This window comes from Salvelinus alpinus, chromosome 18 (assembly GCF_045679555.1).
Source record: "Salvelinus alpinus chromosome 18, SLU_Salpinus.1, whole genome shotgun sequence".
NCBI lineage: Eukaryota > Metazoa > Chordata > Actinopteri > Salmoniformes > Salmonidae > Salvelinus > Salvelinus alpinus.
Window position 1 is genome coordinate 32,002,640 of NC_092103.1, and position 21,524 is coordinate 32,024,163.

The 21,524-nt window shown below is 41.9% G+C and overlaps 2 protein-coding genes across 5 annotated transcripts in view; one reads left to right on the forward strand and one right to left on the reverse strand.

Moving 5' to 3' along the window:
* Positions 1-10,751, forward strand: part of ttc33 (tetratricopeptide repeat domain 33) — a 65,432-nt gene extending 54,681 nt beyond the window's left edge. For all 4 annotated transcript variants that reach the window (XM_071351012.1, XM_071351014.1, XM_071351013.1 and 1 more), the window contains exons 4-5: positions 1,505-1,636; positions 8,488-10,751. In XM_071351012.1, the coding sequence (XP_071207113.1) occupies positions 1,505-1,636; positions 8,488-8,862 (507 nt within the window). In that variant the 3' untranslated portion in view covers positions 8,863-10,751. The remainder of the gene's footprint in view (positions 1-1,504; positions 1,637-8,487) is intronic.
* A 3,052-nt stretch (positions 10,752-13,803) lies between these two features.
* On the reverse strand, positions 13,804-21,109 carry LOC139544189 (prostaglandin E2 receptor EP4 subtype-like). Its single transcript, XM_071351011.1, has 2 exons — positions 19,900-21,109; positions 13,804-14,464 (listed from the first exon to the last, which is right to left on the reverse strand). The coding sequence occupies exons 1-2, from the start codon at positions 20,680-20,682 to the stop codon at positions 13,838-13,840; spliced, it is 1,410 nt and encodes a 469-aa protein (XP_071207112.1). The 5' UTR covers positions 20,683-21,109; the 3' UTR covers positions 13,804-13,837.
* Between the last annotated feature and the right edge of the window lie 415 nt (positions 21,110-21,524).

Sequence of the window (21,524 nt, forward strand, 5' to 3'; positions counted from 1 at the left end):
GACATTATCAACCATGATATGAAATCTGAGAAGAACTCTACTGTATTTTGGGCTGCTAAATAACTTTATTAGTCATGTTTTAAAAGGGACACATAAAAAGGGGTCACAAACACACAGAACTCTATTAGTATGCTCTGTAGCAGGGGAGACATTTCCCTCCCTCATTAACTATATTCTGATGTGTTTCATTACACAGTTTTAACACCGTCTGACCGGTGCAATAAAAATATCTGTCCCCATTTGTCGAGTCTCTGTCAGTTGGGCGTTCTCCACATGCTGCAAGACGAGCTCTAGGAGTCTCTTATCAGACGTTAGACAGCTCTCTCAGAGCCAGAAGACTGAGACAGATGCAACTCAAGACATTTGCTTCACTTTCTCTTATCACCTTCCTCCCTTTAACTCAATTAGCCTCTCTATGACATGCACTGTCCTCTTTGTGTCTGTCCATCACGCTCTCCTTTGAATGCCTAGTCCTTCTGTGTTCGTCACTTTCTCCTTTGAACGTTTTGATTGGCGTGAGATCCCATTGCAGCTCAGTCATCACTGATGTCTTTCTGTAAAGCTGCATGAGGCATGAATGTTGAGGACTAACTTTATTGTCCATTGAATATAATGTTTACCCTAGAATAACAGTCAAAAACAGAATATGAGAGCGGGGGGGGGGGGGTTCAAAGACTAGAACACTGTTTGTTATTTCCCCACACATTCCAACATATATCATCTCTGATAAACCACATTTATTATTCTTGTGATTGTCTTAAACAATCACTTCTTGAGTCATCTTTCTCTCTTGGTTAAACAAAAGCAGTGTTTCAGTATGCTGGTTCCGTCCTCTCTACCTCAGCACAGCGCTGAGGTATCTCCTGTGGTCTGCAGTCCAGAGACAGATGGAGGCATTAGCAGTGTATCACTAGAGGTCCCTGTGTATTATGGCCTTGAACCTCCCAGTACTCTAACCTCATTGTAATGTAATAGCAGGTTATTTACCAGGATCCTGCCCCTAGTTCGTCTGGCATTGCTAATTATAATACATAACGTAGACAATAAGACTGCACTATAACGTCACGACCAGCACATTTTCCACAGGCACGTCACTAAGGAATATCCGTCAGAGGATGACTGGCTTCGCATGCACACTGATCAGTCCTCTGGTGCCGGGTGCTGTGATCTAATTTCCTACTGACTGCTGAATTGACAAACAGGCCTCAGTTATCTCTGTCACTGATGCTGGGATGGTGGAGGAGTGCGACTGGCTTATAAGTGACGTTAACCATCCTCACTATTTTGTGAGTTACTCTGTGTTGCCTGTGTCACCATATCTGTTTATTTATCTGTTGCTAAAGTTGAATAGAATGGTGCTTTATTATATTTTTATTCAGGATGCAAATGTGACTTTTCCCCTAATCCCAGAGACGACACACATACAGTTTACTTCCGTGATGGTGTAAAATATGTCTTTATGCAGAGTCTGTTTGACCCTTGACCTCTGACCCTTGACCTGCAGGTGCTGACCATTCTGCAGGAGGTGTTCCCAGCGGTGCAGGCAGCAGAGATGGCTGTGAAGCTCCGCCCCCTGTGGTGGGAGGGCTGGCAGACCCTAGGCCGTGCCCAGCTCAGTCTGGGTGAGGTGGACCTGGTCAGTTTTACCACCTACACATTTTTCACACTGTCGTGCCAACCCTAAACAAACTGTGCTGTCTCGGATATTTTCTTTTAACATGGTCCTGTTGAGCACAGTTCCAGCAACTGTGGAGGATGTGTAACCAGGCCAGCTTGGTTGGCTCTGCTAGGATTGGCTCTGCGAGGTTTGGCTCTCTAGTGTGAAAAGCAGGTAACCTAACTTGTGATCCATGAACAGAAAAACTAAGATTTTAGTGCATAATGCGCTTCTCCCTCTGACATCACTACAAGGTTAGCAGGTGGCTGAGTCGTACGTGTCTCACATGTTACTGTATGGAGGTGAGACTGTTAGGAACGGAGATTGTAGGGAAGAGGCCCTAGCTTGTCTGTCATCCCCACAGACACTAAAATGTCAGTCATTACCCTGAGCTCTTATTTTTAACTTTTCCCTGTCTCGCTGAGATAAAGTTGCTCTTCTTTTAAAACACACCCAAGTGCCTGGGGCATGGAAGATCACTTAAGGTGCCCCACGGTGCACGCCTGAACCTGTATGAAACCTGGCTGGATCACAGTTGGACTGCTGCTTTGCCTCTTAGACAGGAGAGAAAAAACACCTAGCTGAACTGAGAAACCCTATGGCTAATGGCCCTGTGTGTACGTCTCTACATCTCTAATGTCCCGGGGCAACTTAACTGTCAGAAGTTTACCCAAAACAACAATGGGAAGTGTTGAAAGTTACCTGAGCTACAGCCCGCCAAATATATACACGCTTACATATATAATGGAGAGGAGAAAATGCCAGTCTATTTTTAGAGGGCCTTGTTCAGTCTCGTTTCAGGACGTTGTGTGCATCGACATGTTTGAGTAGCGCCCTGTTTGCACAAAGACGGGCGCAGTGATCTCTGGCTTCACATACACATGTCTCTCTCTCTCTCGCTCTGTTTTTTCTTGTTCTCTCTCTGTCCATTTCTCTCTTGGTCACTTGTTTTTTTTCTTGTTCACTGTTCTCTCTGTCCATTTCTCACTCTTTTCAATCTGCTGTTTTCTCTTGTTCTGTTTCTCCCTCTCTCTGGCCCTCCTATGTATTTTTATTTCTCTCTGTATTTACCTAGTGCCCTGATTGACTCTGAATGGAATATGTGCTATTATAATAAACATCACATTTTTATATGTAGTGTATGACAAAAGTAGGCTATCAGATCTAAGGGGCGGTTTTGTCATTTGGTTGGGGGATCGTTGTTGAAATGAGAGAAAGAAGGAGCACAGAAGACCTAATTCCATCTTTGAAAGATCTGTGCTTTTGAAAGAACTGTGTGAATACAAACCATTTATCCTATGAGTCTTGACTTGCCAGAGTTCATTTGTCAAAACCTTTTTTTCTTGACAGTTTCGCTTGACTTAGCCTTTATAGTATTTTTGTTTGCATACTTGTTCCAGTTGGGCAAACCAAACCAGTCCATTTCAGGAATGTTGGCCTAATAAGAGCTGAGGTCTCCTTTAAGACTGGTATTTGAGGAGATTAGAGAGACAGAAAGTTGTTTAAGTCCCATCCTTTTAACATACAGATACAGGCCATAATAGTCCAGGTGTGATTGCCGAGTCCTGTAATGGTGGCTAGTAAAATCGCTTCGCCATTCTGTGAATCATATCGTGTTCTCATTTGGACCCTGAGAAGAATAAGAGGGGAGGTAGAGAGAAACAGAAGCAGGAGAGGGAGAGACCAGGAGAAAGAGTGTGCAGGAGAGATGGCGAATGAGAGAGGGCAAGAGGAAGGATCTTCACCACCCATGGGATAAGGAGTGTATAACTAAATAATCAGGGCCTGGAGTTTTCCCTGGTAGCCAGAATAAACTCCTGGCACTACCCATAGTATTAGTAATAAATAATAATATATTGAATGTGTAATGTGCTTTTCATTGAAAAATAATGTCGAAGTGCTACAGTTAGTGCGTTAAAATAATGAATAACAAGAGACATACAGTGAGGAGAACAAGTATTTGAAACACTGCCGATTTTGCAGGTTTTCCTACTTACAAAGCATGTAGAGGTCTGTAATTTTTGTCATAGGTACACTTCAACTGTGAGAGACGGAATCTAAAACAAAAATCCAGAAAATCACATTGTATGATTTTTAAGTAATTCATTTGCATTTTATTGCATGACATAAGTATTTGATACATCAGAAAAGCAGAACTTAATATTTGGTACAGAAACCTTTGTTTGCAATTACAGAGATCATACGTTTCCTGTAGTTCTTGACCAGGTTTGCACACACTGCAGCAGGGATTTTGGCCCACTCCTCCATACAGACCTTCTCCAGATCCTTCAGGTTTCGGGGCTGTCGCTGGGCAATACGGACTTTCAGCTCCCTCCAAAGATTTTCTATTGGGTTCAGGTCTGGAGACTGGCTAGGCCACTCCAGGACCTTGAGATGCTTCTTACGGAGCCACTCCTTAGTTGCCCTGGCTGTGTGTTTCGGGTCGTTGTCATGCTGGAAGACCCAGCCACGACTCATCTTCAATGCTCTTACTGAGGGAAGGAGGTTGTTGGCCAAGATCTCGCGATACATGGCCCCATCCATCCTCCCCTCAATACGATGCAGTCGTCCTGTCCCCTTTGCAGAAAAGCATCCCCAAAGAATGATGTTTCCACCTCCACCACCTACAATGTGATTTTCTGGATTTTTGTTTTAGATTCCGTCTCTCACAGTTGAAGTGTACCTATGATAAAAATTACAGACCTCTACATGCTTTGTAAGTAGGAAAACCTGCAAAATCGGCAGTGTATCAAATATTTGTTCTCCCCACTGTAGACAAATAAGGACTCAACTAGACCGGCCCATTGACACAAAGAACACTGCTGACGCTACAAGGACAACAAGGAACACGGCAATAACTAACTAACAGAAGGCCTTCCCAAAGAGGATGTTTTTTAGGCCAATTTTTTTTTTTTGAAAACTCTGTTTATTAAGTTTTACACACACAGACAAGACAAAGCAATATAAATAGTATACTCAACTAGAAAAAATACAAATAATACATTAAAAAAAAAATTGCTTTAAAGATACCATACTTTAGACAAGTTAAACACACCAGGCAGAAGGCTACAAAGGTTAAAGGGCAATCTATAGTATAGGGACAGAGCAAACACCTCACCATTGTTCCTGTAAACAGTCAAGGGATGGGGTGGAGAAATGCAACCACTCACAGACAGTCAAGGCCACAGACCAACCATCCACTGGACCAAAAATGAAAAGTTTACAATGCTTTAAAATAAAAAATGAATAATAATAATTTTATGTAGGCGTGAACAAAATTTAAAAATAAAAATAACTGGGAAAAACAAGCTCACACCTTAGTCTCTGCCCGGGCAAGATGAACAAGGCATCCGCAGGTCACAATCAATAAGCACATCAACCTTAATGCCCCCCCCCCCACCCCAGAAAAAACACAGAGAAATGCTCATCCAACCCCTAAGTATGTCACAGGGGGGTCAAATACAGACTTTTTTGGTTTTAATAGGAATGCCATCAGAGGATGGACTGTTTAAAGTAACACCGGAATGGAGCCCAAGCCTCATTAAACAGTTTGGGGTTCCCACGTGAATTGAATTTAATTTTTTCTAGTTTCAGAGAGCACAACACATCTCTCACCCAATATTTATAAGATGGGGGAGCTGCCATCTTCCAGTTCTGTAGTATTAGCCGTCTAGCTAAAAGAGTTGTATAAGCAACAGTGTCCGACTGGATTCTTGACAGGGGGGTACCTATGGGCAGTACTCCAAAAAGGGCTGTAAGGGGAGAGGGATCTATAACCGTGTCATATATATCAGAGAAACATTTAAATATTAATTCCCAGAAACCTGACAGTTTATGACAGCCCCAGAACATATGCAACAGTGTGGCTGGTTCAATTTTACATCTGACACAGGTAGGATCAAAATCAGAGAATATTCTTCCAAGTCTGGCCCCAGACCAGTGGATACGATGAACCACCTTGAATTGAATGAGGCTGTGTCTAGTGCTAAAAGAGGACGAATGCACCCTGCGCAGCACAGATTCCCAGGTGTCTTCCCCAAGTTCCTCCCCCAAATCCTTTTCCCATCGAGTCTTTAAAGGCACCAAAGAAGGGTTCTGTAAGTCATGAATGATTGCATATACATCTGAAATTGCGCCCCTAGGAAGCTTGTTCAGCTCCAAGATGCTCTCTATAGCTGTATTCGCAGGCCTATGGGGAAATTCAGGTGTGTTAGCTCTGACAAAGTTCCTAGTCTGGAGATAGCGGAAAAAGTGGGATTGGGGGAGGTTGAACCTTTCCTGTAGCTGAGCAAAAGAGGCAAATGTATCATCAAAGAATAACTGGGCTAGTGAGGAGAGGCCTAGTGAGTGCCAGATGCCAAAAGCCCCATCATTCAAAGATGGAGGAAATAAAATGTTCTGATTGATTGGGCCTGATAGAGAAAAGCCTCGGAGGCCAAAGGCTAAACGGAACTGATTCCAAATTTTAAGAGACTGCTTTACAATTGGGTTGACACACCTTTTGCCTAGGGACACTGGGAGAGACGAGCACAACACAGAAGAAAGTGCAGCAGGTTTACACGATTCAGACTCCATCTGGACCCAGAGTGGTCTGGGGCCAGTAGGATCAGTCTGTAGCCAGTACAGAAGGGCTCTGAAATTTGCAGCCCAATAGTATGTCTGAAAATTTGGTAGAGCTAAACCCCCCAATGACTTAGGCTTCTGTAAATGTTTTTTACCAATCCGTGGTACCTTGCCATCCCAAATGAAATGCATGAATGTTTGATCCAGTGAAATAAAAAAAGATTTTGGAATAAAAATGGGTAAACATTGAAATAAATATAGAAATTTGGGCAACACACTCATTTTAATGACATTAATCCTTCCGATAAGAGAAAGAGGTAGCGACTTCCAAAAAGTAAAAGATTGTTTCAAACTGTCTGCTAGAGCAACCAAGTTTTCCTGAAACAGATTTGAATATTTCCTTGTCACTTTAACTCCCAAGTAGGTGAATTGATCCCGGACAATCCTAAACTGAGAACTTGTAAAAGAGCACTTTAAAGCAGCCTTGTTTACAGGAAAAAGCTCACTCTTGTTTTAGGCCAATTTTAAAGGAGCCCAGAGTCTGTGGTGCCTTCAGGTGGTCCGGGCGTGCGTCCCAGAGGGGGGGGGGGGGGGGGGGTCGAGCGAGCCCAATCCCCCCCATGGAGCGGAGCTTGGTCCTGGCGGACGTGGAGGAGCTGGCTATTGCTCGACCCGAGGTTGCGGGCAGGGTAAAGGGATAAGAGCAATTATCTGATTTTAAGATTTATTATCTAACAATCTTATTTCCCAAGGGAATAAATAAAGTTGTATATCTTATTAATCTACTGATGTGTAAACACTGATGCTGATCAGCGCCTTTAGGTTAGAATGAGGTGGATGAGGTTATTCTTGGTCATTACTGAACCTGCATCAGCCCCATCTTAGAATGAATCACCTAACAAAAGCTTGAGTCGATTGAGTTTGGTCTGTCTGAGATACTTCGTTATTAATTTGAGCTCGGACAGAGATAGCTGGAAGGGATTCAGCAATGCATTTCTAATGGTATTCAACTCATTTCGGTCACGATCAGATGTAATTTGCGAACTATACAATTATCATGAAAAGTACTTAGTGAGATTAGAGATTAATTTCGTAATTCCACCGGCAGGGCAATGGTTTGATTTATTAGCCCATTACTATGTGAAGTATGATTTGCCCTCCTCCAAAGTTAGACAATTATGTGTAAATCTATGTACTTATGACTGGTCAGGTGAATGATGGATGGAGGCCGTAGTAATGATGCGGTGAATCTCTCTATAATGAAACCAATGTGACAGGAATGAGGTTTTGTTGTAGCTGACATTCTGAAGAGAGACTAGAGCTACCGCTTCACATTGTTGCCAGTCTCACGCTTCCTCACATCCTCAAATTAGAGGTATTATTACGCAGAAACGGCAGACCTGCATCCGGATCCTTTTGAGCGTATTTCTTCCGGAACATAGGGATCCTAGGAAACGTATCTATTACGACTTTAACTGTTCACTCTTTACAGATGGTGGGACTCAAAATAGAGTGCTATAGATTCTTTGACGTCCTTTGGCTTTTAGATGTACAACATTTTTGACATGATTACTGTAGACCGTCTAGTAGAGTGATCTTTGATTGTAATATGAACGAACCGTCAACATATGACTTTCTCTGTAGCATTGGAGTTGTTTTATGGTTCTTCTCAGCAGGCATTGTGACCAACAACACCCACTACTTCTTTTAGTGTCAGAGCAGATCTAAATCTGATTTCAAAACAAAGCCCTGAATCTTTTCCGGATAATAGTATAAAAAAGCACAAATCACCCCGTTTGAAAACATAAATGTACATTAGAGACCTTCCCTTAACTTTGTCCATTTCCATGATTCCTATTTCAAGTGAAAGGGTCTGATTACCATACACTAGCAATGTACATAGAAACAGGACCCCTGGGGACAACCATAACACTACAGTTGTTTTTACTCATCAAGCTTCTCCAATGGTCATATCACGTCAATGCTTTGGTATTTGATTTATTTATTAAGATCCCCATTAGCTGTTGTGAAAGCAGCAGCTACTCTTCCTGGGTTCCACATAAAACATGCCATTGTACAGAACACCAATAGGCAAGAACAGCTCAAGGACAGAACTACACAAAAACTACACACCTTTCCTTTCAAAGCCTTAAATCTTCCCCAATAAATATTTGTCCTTCATTACCAGTCATTTGTGTTCATCTTAAATCAATAAAAAGATGTTAACAGAAAGGAAAATACCACAAAGGTCTTCATCCTGTCAACAGGCGGTGAGGTCCTTCCAGGTAGCGGTCCACCTGTGTCCGTCAGAGCGCCCCCTCTGGTCGGATGACCTGGCGTGGGCGCGGCGGCTGCAGCAGCAGAGACGGACGGCCCAGGACCAGACCCAGCGGGAGGAGGAGGCCCAGCGGGATGTCCTGAACCCTCCAGAGCTTCAGCAGGACTACGACTTTGAGTCAGACGAGGTGGTGGTGGCATGCGCTGCCGTAGCCGAGAGACAGAGACACTATGAGGAACTGAAGAGGACAGTCGTGGTTGTCGACGCTGAGGGGAATTCTAGGGAGGTACCTGTGGAGGAGGAGGGGTCAGGGGACACACCCTCTTCATCACAGGATCAGTTGGTCAAAGCACGGGGACTATGATCTGTCTCTAAGGATTTATGGGCTAGAATGAATCATATGGACTAGAATGGATCTTATGGACTGAAATGGGTCTTTTTGTTTGTTTTTGTTGTTTTGAGTCTTTAGTCTTATGCATGTCGTTATGGTTTTCTGCTTTAGTCTACAACAGACTGTGGGTGATAGAGGTAGATTTAATCAAATAGATTTTTGTTTTAGTGTGTTATGTTTTCACTATTTATCAATGCTCTCATATTACTGCCATTTTAAAAGACTGAATTTGAGCGTAGCCAAAAATAATTATCATAATTTGGCACTCAGAGGTCAATAGTCACTCATGTTGATTAATCCTCCTCCTGAAAAGAGGATCCTGTTGTGTTTTGGAATATGTCTGTCAGTCCCATTTATCTCCGACACATTCAGGGCCGGTTTCCCCAGACACAGATTTAACCTAGTCCTGGACTAAAAAGCTTTTCACTGGAGACTCTCTATTGAGCTTGCTTTTCCATCCAGGACAGGGCTTACTCTGTGTCCGGGAAGCTGCCCCTTAGTCTTTTGAAATGTCTATGAGAACATTCAGAACATCTTTGTTAGATGACTGGAAAAGATCTCCCTGGAAAACTCCTCTCGCTTGAGTCAATCAGTCAAGCTGTTATAAAAAAAGTAAACTTTTTGAATTGCAGTTTCATGCAACATAGTCGCAGTTGGAAGTGCTATTTCATAATGACTAACGGACTGGTCTTTTCTGTTGGGAAACTGTCTCCACGGTAACTCAGAGAAATAAACCCCACAGAGAAATAATATTGCATGAGTATTCCCAGAATTCCAGCTGAGTTGTTAGGATTTGTGTGTCATATGACCCTCCATAGGGGGCAGGTGAGCTGCTAAAACAATATGTCCACCTTGGGCCTGAAATCTAGCAGCTGGATAGCGCTGAAAGCTCTGTGCAGTCAGCCTGGACTGGCCATGCTGAAAAGCCTAGAAGCTTGAACAGTCATTGAATTTGAATGGCATCTTCTAATAGCAAGATTGTTTTCATGGGACACTCAAGGGGTTTTGTATGACAAAAACAGGCTATCAGATTTAGGGGTTTATTATTGGCGATATTAAAGAGAGGCGCTGTGAAAGAGGAGACAGGTTTTTGAGAGGATTCATGTATCCTCCTTGTCTTTATTAAAATCATATTAAGACCATTTCGTCATCGGTATCTCTCTTAAACATATTCCCTAGTAGTACAGCGTTAAAGGAGTATTCTGACAGAGGGAACTGGCCTCGTACTAGAACATGAACCTCAGGGGATGCTTTAGGATTTAAATAGGGCATTACACGTCAGGAACATTTTGTCAATAGAAATCATTAGACAATACATTGTTCTCGGTAAAGAACTACAAACAGTGCCTATATCATTGTAATTGGTAGGATATGTGTTTTGGTCATCATCACTACGATGGAAGTAGGCAAAGAAGCAGCAACTATGGGTAAAAGCAGACCTTGTTAGCTCAACAAGTCAACCACACTGAGGGTACGTGTTTACAGTGCAAACATCTGGTGATGTTGCCAAAGCCATTCAAATCATTTAAACACCTGGCACAAAAAATTTCAAAACAAGTCTGGAGCATAAGATTGTGGTAGCGTCTCAAAATGGGCCCTGAATGTGTTTGTGACAGTAATTCATTTTATAGGACTGAGTTCATTCACTGGTCATGTGGGGGACGATAGGAGCTGTAAACAAATAGTGGGTGAGGGAACAACTGTTTAGACCATGAGAATGCTCATGTATAATGTGAGTTATATTGATGTTTCTATAACTGACTCAGCTGATGTAGGAATACTTTGTTCTGTAAATAATGAGAAAATGGATCCGTTTTACCTGTAATGTGTCAATTGAAAATAAATCAATTGGTTACAAGTAACATTGCAAATTGAATTGGACTTTTTATTTGCTATATGCTATATTTTGACTATTGTATTCACTCCCCCAGCATAAGTCATGGAAAAGATTGAACAAAACTTGCTATACTACACATATTAACTAGTGGATGTACAGTACAAAAGCCTACATTATTCATCATTTAAAGTGTAAATAATTTGCCACCCTCACATGTTTTGTCATAACGGTGCTGTAGTAGAGAAATTACATTTCTTTATTATTGATTAGAGGCATATTAACTGTAAAACATCTGAAAATGCTGCTTCCTTCTGAATAAAATGCAGCAAAACACATGCAGCCAACCTGACCCAGTCTTTACAACTGACCTGATGAACTGACTACCTGATCAAGTCCTCTGAAAAACATTAGGATGAAGGATGGTGACTGATATTGATCAATGATCTGTAACCTCCGTCAGATTAATCCTGTAATCAGTATTTATGTTTATTTTTAGTGCCATCAGTGGGCTGGACTGATTGATAACTTATTTGTTCAGAGGCTTTGATCAGGTAGTCAGGTTACCAGGTCAGTCGTAAAGACTGGGTCAGGTTGGCTGCATGTGTTTTGCTGCGTTTTCCTGTGGCCTGCTTACGACCTTCCTCATCGAGCTCTGGGTATTTCGCTCTACTTCTCATAGCCATAACCGCTTTATGCAAATACTGCTTATTGATAATAATGTTAGTCAAAGTTGTTGTGAGTTTAGGTAATCAGTAAAAGGCTGGTTCAGGTTGATTGTATTTTGCACAGTCCAATATGACCCTCCTTCACCATCAAGCTCTGAGGGAGTTTCTCTACTTCAGAAGGAGTGTGGACAGGACTTGAAACATGGAGGTGTCGAGGAGCAGCCAGAGTTTCAATCTAGCGTACTTCTCATGGCCATATAGCAGCTTGATGCAATGTTTGGTTAGCCTAGTAGTAATGAGATGTCAGTCAAATTTGTCGTGAGGGGGTGCAATCATAGGAGTGCAATATCGTAATGTTGCTCGGTGTCCGTACAGATAGACTTGTGTGAGCTGGTTCATTTTAAACTTTGAAATCCTTAATTTAATATTTTAAACTTAGAAACATACTGTATCTCTTTTCTTTAGCCACATTAAAAGCAAATCATCCAAAAGCACATTTCAGTTCACTGATATCATTTAATTGGGGGGGAAGTAATGCCATGCACCTATAAAGTGTCATTTGAACAAAAGACAACAGCAATGTAAATCCCCTTTGTTATTTCAACCATACAAGCTGTAGGATCTTAATTTGATCACTCTTTTGCGCCGCAGGAAATGCATAGAATTTTTGTGATTTACATAAATTCACTGAACACCCACACTAACACATGGTTATATTAATATTATTCCACTTTTCATGTAGCCTCATTTTGACCAGCTAATAGCCTAACCATCGATTAGGCAACATTATGGACTAAACGTCCAAATCCTGCAGGATTATTTTGCTGCGACAATACAGGTCAAATTAAGATCCTATCTGTACAAGCTCAGTACAAGTAACAGAGTGAAATGCATGGAATTATATGCTCAATAGTCTTGCTGGATTTTTATACTTCATTCATCTTCCCCACAACAATTATTGTCCTTCATTACCAGTCATTTGTGTTAATCTTAAATCAATAAAAAGATGTTAACAGAAAGGAAAATACCACAAAGGTCTTCGTCCTGTCAACAGGCGGTGAGGTAGCGGTCCACCTGTGTCCGTCAGAGCGCCCCCTCTGGTCGGATGACCTGGCGTGGGCGCGGCGGCTGCTGCAGAAGAGACAGACGGCCCAAGACCAGACCCAGCGGGAGGAGGAGGCCCAGCGGGATGTCCTGAACCCTCCAGAGCTCCAGCAGGACTACGACTTTGAGTCAGACGAGGTGGTGGTGGCCTGCGCTGCCGTAGCCGAGAGACAGAGACACTATGAGGAACTGAAGAGGACAGTCGTGGTTGTCGACGCTGAGGGGAATTCTAGGGAGGTACCTGTGGAGGAGGAGGGGTCAGGGGACACACCCTCTTCATCACAGGATCAGTTGGTCAAAGCACGGGGACTATGATCTGTCTCTAAGGATTTATGGGCTAGAATGAATCATATGGACTAGAATGGATCTTATGGACTGAAATGGGTCTTTTTGTTTGTTTTTGTTGTTTTGAGTTTTGAGTCTTTAGTCTTATGCATGGGATTATATGCTCAATAGTTTTGCTGGATTTTTATATTTCAGGCATTGTTTTGAAACTGCCAAGTCAACCAATATGATACAATTGTTTGCAAATGTTGAAATATAGCATACAATTTCAATCCATTTTGTAGCAATTTGACATGGATACAAACTAGCTAGACCTTCTCACAGAGAAGAAACATGTATTTTCTTTTTCTTTCTGAAATAAAATGATGTTATGGGACACAATTCACATTGTAGCCTCAGGACTATACAGTGTATCACAACAACTGTATTGGTGGAGGCCAGTGGTAAGCAGTGGTCCTCGCTATCTGGGATTGTTGGGATGTCCCTACCTCTTTGTAGTTGAAATTTTTTAATGTTCTGGTTTATTTAGGGTTTAGGGGGTGTGGACGTCCCAAGGATCTCAGATAGCACTATGATAGCATGGTAGCATTTAGTGCCTTTCAGTGGGTTTGAGTTTTTGAAAAATGCAATGAAATCTCCTTATTGTCTTTATAAAGTTGAAATTACATTTTATGTTCATTATTGATGTTTGTGCTGGTATATTATATTGGTATTCTTGTAATAAGAATGTGACATATATAATAGATCCAATATATGATCTATGTAAATAGATCCAATCTCCTACAATCCACTTTGGCACCGTGTGACATTTTGACCGAACCCTAAACAGGACATCATGCTTCAGTTAGGAGCATCACTGATGAACTCAACCAACTCCCAGTCTTATTTGTTTCATGTAGTTGTTTTTATAAGAGTACAAACACGACACAGGGAAACATTTTCCTTATGAGTTTAACCCTTCAGAAGTCCCAACCTTTAAGGCTATTAGACGTCCTTTTTCCCCTCTGTGACTTTTCTGTGTTATCCGCCACTCTTGCGGAGTTTGTGTTTGTGTCCGTCAGATGCATTTCTCCTGTAAGTTCAGTGTCTCGTCTGTAAACGTCACATGTAGAGTCTTGTCTTTTCTGACCGATGGCACCCTGTTCAGAGGTGAAGGGTCAACTGTCCCATCTGTCCTCATTGATATACTGGAGCCTAAAGTGCCCTTTTTGGAATCATTTTGCATCCCCTTCCCCCCTGGTGTCTGTTGGTCCTGTAGCAGGGAGCACTCCACAGCCGGGGGCCTGGGTCTTCCCTCTCCCCCTGTCCCTCTAGACCCCCCCCCGGTCCCCTCTGGCAAATAAAGAAACGTCTGTGAAGTACTGATGACCTCCCTCAGCTCGCGGGACACCAGCGACGGTGAATCTCGGGATACGATGGACGAATTCGGATGACCTTCACCTCCGCAGCGGAATTGACCCCTGACCCCTGAGCCCCGCCCCCGGCAGCCCATACGACAGAACAGACACTTGATCTTCTCCACCAGCTTCAGCAGGACAGTCTTCCTCAGCAGGATGTAGATCCAGGGATCCAGGATAGGGTTGATGGAGGCAATGCGGATGGCGTGGAGATCTGGGTTCTTCTCTAGGGGAGTTGAATGGGCGTCGAACGCAACCATGGACAGCTGGTTCACAAACACCCGCAGCTGAGGGAGGAAAGAAGGGATAGGGACAGGGTTGGAGGGTTATTGGTTATTCAGTGTATTTTTGAGGATGGTGTACCTTTAAAGCTTCAATAGGATTCCCATATTGAATCCTGTTGTACTATCCTAATTGAATCCTATTGAAGTAGCTTTCCAACCTGCTTATATCTGCACACGTGAATATCATTAGCCTAAACCTACATAGCAGTTATTTGTTATGTTATTGTTGCGCAATAAAAACCTACATAAATACATGACAAACTATCATGGTTGCTATGAAAGCAAAGCTATTTGACTATGGCGTTGTGATGTTGGCATAAGATGAGCATGGCATGGGCAGTAGAGCGTACCGTAGCTAGCAGCACTAGTATCTGCCCGGCAGACAGTGGCACAGAAGCCTGGGCAGAGAGCTAATGAAAACACAACCCCACCCCCAGGTTAATCATCAATCATATGAACGTCTCTGGCTATTGGCTATCACCAAGGTCCAATCAACAACCTATCTCAGACAACGTCAAAGTAAGTGAAGTGAAATAACTGTCAGGCACATGGTTAGTTATGACTATATGATAAGATAAGATTATATGGGTGACTCCCTGGGGTTGTTCCTGGAAAATACAGTGGGAGAGAGAACTCTGGTACACTGATTATAGAACAGCAGTCTTCTTCAAATTACAATTTCTGCCTTTCAGTTCATGTTTTTGAAGCTTGCAGGATGAACTGTCTAGTGACTCTGTCCTTAGCTCTCAATCAAAGCATGGGGACGACATTTATAACTCAATATCTCATTATAGACTACAGGTTCTTCTTCAGACCTTAAGTCCTCAGTTCATCTTTTCAGTGTTTTTGAAGCTTGCAGGATGAAATGTACTGTCTCCAGTGGGTATGTCTTTACATGTAACTAACTCTCAAATGTGGCATGGGGACGGTTTATAGAACACTATATATCATTGATCCTTTTCAGTGACTTGCTGTTAATTTGTTCATTTTCTCTGTTGAGTGTTTTTGAGCTTGCAGGATGTACTGTCTCTAGTCACTGTCCTTACAGTATCCTCTTGTAACTACCATGCAGTGCATGGGAACAGGGTGGCTTATAGGACTCTGTACAGAGGACATGTTTGACACTGGCCGAGCAGCAGACAGACAGGTCCCATAAGAGTGGATGGACATAACTCGTTTTTGCTCTTACTATGTCCGTATGTCCAGTTGATCTTGTCACCATGGGAGAGCTTTTAACTAATAAAATCCATATCTGTTTCCCTGTATAACAAGTATAGACAGACAGAATAATCCACTGATGACATCTGGGGCCGGTTGAACCAGTTGGACGTAACAATCAGGGATATCGTTCAAGATTGATGTCGAAATTGGACATCTATCCATGTCCTGAGGATGACGCGAAATGGCTCCAAAACCGTCCATATAGGGCAACAGTGAGCGCTATTACCATCAAGAAGGCTTAAAGGGGTAATCCACACCCAGAAATAAAAATCCTGTCAATTTGGTGAAAGCCTATGTTCTATCAGTAGGTAAAATAACAATTTTCACCCATGATTTAACTTTAAGTGGTTCGCTTGTGAAAATCAGGAAATTGTGTAGGAACGCGTCATAGATACATAATTCTAGTCACTAGAGATAGGAGATAACACACGATCACATTTCATAACGCTTTTAAAACAATTACCTGCACTCCGGATGGTCAAATCAGCCAATAGATGGTATAGGCATACTGTCTAGAACACATCCATCCGTCTATATCGTCATGACTAAGTATAGATTTCGCTTAGATGTGCTCAAACTAAACAGTGCACCTAATTATTCAACTAGGTTTCTCCTTCAAGTACCATGTTGCAATGCGCCATGTCTATGGGAAACAAATTTTACAGAATTAATGGGGAAACGCCCCACCCAACTGACTGTCGACCCATGGCATTCACGCTGTCATGCTGCGTCACGTGGTTGCTAAGCTAATCGTCACGCGGTTGCTAAATTAATCGTCACGCAATTCGATTCTAATGGAGTTTTCCATCTCCTCAAAATGATCTCTGTGGAAAAGCAACGCAACTCAGATACGCCGTTTATAGCTCAGTGGCAGAGACGTTGAAACTCAGTGAGATAGACCCCAAAATGGACAGTGCAGTTTGTTTAAGCGATTTTACAGCTAGTTAGCTACTTCACATGCTGATATTGTCTTAGTTATTATTGTGTTTAGCTATGTTTTCTAGCTAGCTACCTAGCTAGCCAGCCAGCCAGCCCAGAGAGAGAGAGAGAACATTGCATTGTGAGTTTTGTAGTAGATTTTCCAAAAAGATTTTGCATATGTTTCTACAAACCTTGTTGTAACAACAAAATGAAACATTTGTTCACAAAAAAATATTGTTTTCACATATTAGTGTTGTTTAACACTGTTAATAATAAGAATTAGTGGTTTGGGGTGGATTGTCCCTTTAAGGTTTTACTAGGGCATTTTGGATGGGTGTGGACACTGTTTTTTTGGTTTTAGTTTTAACCCTATCCCAAACCTTAACCCTTACCTTAACCATCCGGAATGAGTGCCTAAACTTAACCCTTAAAAATCTCTTAGATGTAAAGTCCCCTGTTTTGTGGACCTGCATGGTTCTGGTATCGGTTCTGACCGTCATTTTCACGTTTAAATCGATATGTGGACACCATAGATCGAACTGGCTTGCATTGAGCGGTAGCCCTGATTCTCATGGACACAGTAGTATGTATTTTCTGCCTGTGTAAAGCAGGATGTGAAATCTGACACCACTTGACGCTGGGATGTCTCACCTACCATTTCATTCGCTCTTCCAACAATCCATCAACTCCTGGCTAAACCCTACATCACAGCCACTAACATTACATATGCCTGGAATCCTTACATCGTAACACAGCAGGAGAGTGGTTTTATCGCTGTAGCACATTGAGATCATTTTATAGCCAGTAATCTAAAATAATTAATAGATTTTAAACAAAAAGCACTTTCTGTTTGTTATAGATCAACATGATTAAAATGAAATGAAAGGTGAGCTCCTAACGAGTTCAGGAAGCCAAGCTAGAGCTCGGTGAGACATTCGCAGCGATGGGGGCAGACATTTTGATTGAGAGAGACGTTTCGAAAATGTGCACATTTTCTCTAACATTAAACATACAAATATGTATTTTACAGTTATAAGTTATAACTATAACTATACAGTTATAGTTGCTTTTTAAATTGATTATAGTATATTTAAAAAAAAAATACAACTAATTCCAAGCCTCATTCTTACCGTTTTTTAAAAATAATAATAATTTTTTACCAGAAAGGTGAGATTTTAACCTTTCTTGGAGTATGCAGCATTACTAGTTATTGTTTATGGTCCTCTCATGATAAATAATTACTTTTGGAGATTACGTAGATTACATTTTAGATTACATTTGGTTACATTTAAGATGTTTGAAATTTGACATTTGGAGAAATGGAACAATACAGGACCAACAAAAACCCTTTGAAAATTAACGTTTGGAGCCACTTCTACATTTGACATTTGGAGAACGTGGATGAATGTCTAATTCTGCAGTGAGACTGAGAGCTTGTTGGTAAAAAAATTGTTTATCTTAAGGTTGGTCGTAGCTATGTCTGACTTTGTGATCACAATTTACACCTGTTGCAAGTCATCCAACCATTATAATAAATGTAAAGCAATATAGGTGTGTGTGGTCAACTAGATGATAATTTTAGCACCGTTTTCATTAGGACAGTGCCATCGCCCCGCTTTGAGACCAACATGGGGACTCATCTTGATAAATAAATCAATGTCAGATTTTTGTTTTTACTTAATCTCTATCTACTATTATTTTCTATAAGTATCATGATAAAAATAGTCCCAATTTAACACCCTACAGTGGTATTCAAAGTCAGGGAACTGCACTGCCACATTTTTGGGAACCAAGAATTAAGTGAACAGATGATCCAATTTGTAAGTCGCTCTGGATAAGAGCGTCTGCTAAATGACTTAAATGTAAATGTAAAAATGATCGTATGGGACAATATACAAACGTTTTTAAGAATGGTAATTGGAAAAAAAGAACATTTTATTTAGCAAATGTATTTATTGGTTGTCTTAATTTTGATAAGAGCTATTCAAATGTTATGAATTGAATGTTATTTAACCAATTTTAAGGTTCCCACTTTTCACAGACATCAATTCATGGTCTATTCCACATTGGTTCAACTTAATTTGTGGAAACCATGTTGATTCAACCACATGCCCAGTGGGTTGTGTCATTTGATTTGGGGTGGGTACGCTAGAAATTCTAGAGAAAAAAATGGTGTCCCCAGAAATTCTGGCCCCCAAAAAATGGGGTCCCTAGTTAAAATGTGGAATATCACCACTACCTTACGCACTTCCCACATAGAAGGGCTTACGCCTAGGTGGTGCAACGGTATACTTCTTAGTCCATTTGCATTTCTCAAGGTGGTTGGAGGTGTGGTTCTGCACGTACGCACACGCGGGTGCACACACGCACGTACACGCACAAAAAGCATGTATTAGCCTGTCTTTCTTATCTTTGTGCTAAATCAGCCCGTAGAGGGCTGAAGTATTTGCATCGCCTACCTGTTATCTATTCTCTAATATTAGATCTTATTAACCCAAGGGCTTCTCTTTCTTATAGTTAGTCCTTATCTTTTGGTGACTGGCTTCTAAAGAGAAAAGCAACAACAAAAAATCTAATGGTGGAATGAGCTTCCCCCTGATGCAGAGTCCCTGCCAATCTAAAAAAAAAAGCGCTGACTTTGCGGATAACTTCTTTATTGAGAGAAAATGTACTATTGTGATATGTGGTTGTCTCACCTAGCTATCTGAATACACTAACTGTAAGTCACTCTGGATAAGAGTGTCTGCTAAATGACTAAAATGGAAATGGAAAAGGTAGATGAATAGATCAATTATATTTATTTGTTCTTATTTTTCTCAAAGTAAGGAAATGTTTATAACGCAAGTGTGCCAGAAATTGACATTATAGTTAATATTCTGAATAGGCCTAACAACACATCAGCAGACAACCGGCTGAACAATAACAGCAATAACACTTTAATAACACAATAATTAAGCCTATTCAATTCCTTTATTCGATTGGGAGGGCATTTAGGATCTAATTTTGGGCATACTCCCTCCAATTATCAATGCGTATGCTGATGCGTAAAGGTGTTACAACAAATAATGACATCACACAAACCAGGACGCACTGTGCTTTGCATTAACGTTTGCATTGATTAGGGACGAGACAACCCATACTTGTATCGTGTCTTTTAATTGCACGGTACCAGGTTATCCATTCCTGCACAGTTCGCACACACAACGAGAGATACAAAAGTGAGACCAAAATGTTGCGCAACTTCAAATCAATCAAACTATTGCAATAATTATTCGGCAAGGCGTCAAATCACTTACCACTAATGGTATGGAGCAGATGAGAACCACCACGGAGGTAGCGATGAGCAGAATGACCATCTGGATCTCTGCTCCGGCCATGCGTTGGAAGCTCCGTCTGCGCCTGAGGACAGCTATGCGACCTCCCTGTTCCGTACCCAGCGATGTCCTGCGGATGAACCGCTTGTGCATCATAATCAGCGCCCCGCACACCAGCACGTTGCATATGACCGTGGTGAGGATGAGGAAAGAGCTCACCCCGGCATACATATAGGAGAAGGCGGCGTGCGTGGAGTCGTTAGTCCGCCAGTCGATGAAGCACCAGGTCTCTGGGAACTGCTTTTTCACCTTACCGAGTCCCATGGCAGGCAGCGCGCAGAACAGCACGTTGGAGATGTAGATTCCCGCAAGCGTCAACGCAGCAAGTCTTTGGTCCACGTAATGGTTGTAGAAATATGCATGATTAATGGCCAAGTATCTCTCTATGGACATGGCACAGATAATGCTGAGGCCGACCAGAAAGAAGAAGAGAAGGATGAAGCCGGAGTACTGACACAGTGACTCTCCTCCCGGCCACTTCCCTTGCACACGGGTGGCGATGGTGACGGGGCTGGCCAGCAGCGTGCCCAAAAGGTCGGTCACTGCAAGTCCGCACACCAGCGTGTAGAAGGTGGTCTCCTTCTGTTCTTTCCGAGACTTTCGGAGCACCACGATGGCGATGACATTCCCCACCACTCCTAAAATAAACATAATCACCGGAATAGTAGGCTCTCGGGGCCCATCTTTTATCGTGCCGTTATTCATACCTGTCACAATTCTCTCACAATTTCTTTGTGAGATTAAATAGTCACTTCTTCACCAGTGTCCTCCTCTCCCAATCCGTTTGCATGTGGTTACCCTTTCCGTGGGTGCGCGCTCTCCAAGTCGTTCAATAACGCGCAAATCCATACTTCCCCAATTTCCATTATTTTAACTAACCGTTACACACTTGAATAACAACTCAAACGAATGTCTCCGTGTTTGAATGTACATGCTCCTCTCTTTTGTTAGTCACTAACTTTAGTTTATTTTTACAATCCGAAGTGTTTCTGTCCCAGACGTGCTGCACACCGCGAGGCCCACATAGACATTGACAAGGGAAGTTTTTGCTCGGATCTTGTGTTCAACTCCTCCTTCGTCGTCGCTGCCCTCACTGTACGTTTGAATTAGAAGCTTCACACTGTGGTGTAGCCTAGCACCTTATGCAATGCAACAGACGTCTCTACGTCAGAAATGTATTTGAAACCAGGAAACCACACCATGCGTATTTTTTTCCCCGTCTACAGGTGACTTCAAATAGACATAATGCCTAACCGTTAGCACTATTTCATATAGGGGTTATTTTCAAACATTATTGTATTCCAACCATTGATCTTGATTACTCAGGAGCCCAGTCTTATACAATGGAGCAGTTTTATAAAATGGCTCTTGTTCCTCTTATTTGCATTGCGCACACCCATAATAAATCATGTTATAAATGCCTGCAAAGTTTGCAGTTTCCATGTGAGTTATTAGAGGTAGGCTATAGAGTAAAAAATACAAGTGTTTTAAGTTACCCTTGACATGCCACTCCTGAACTGTAAAAGGCATAAGAATGTGAACGCATA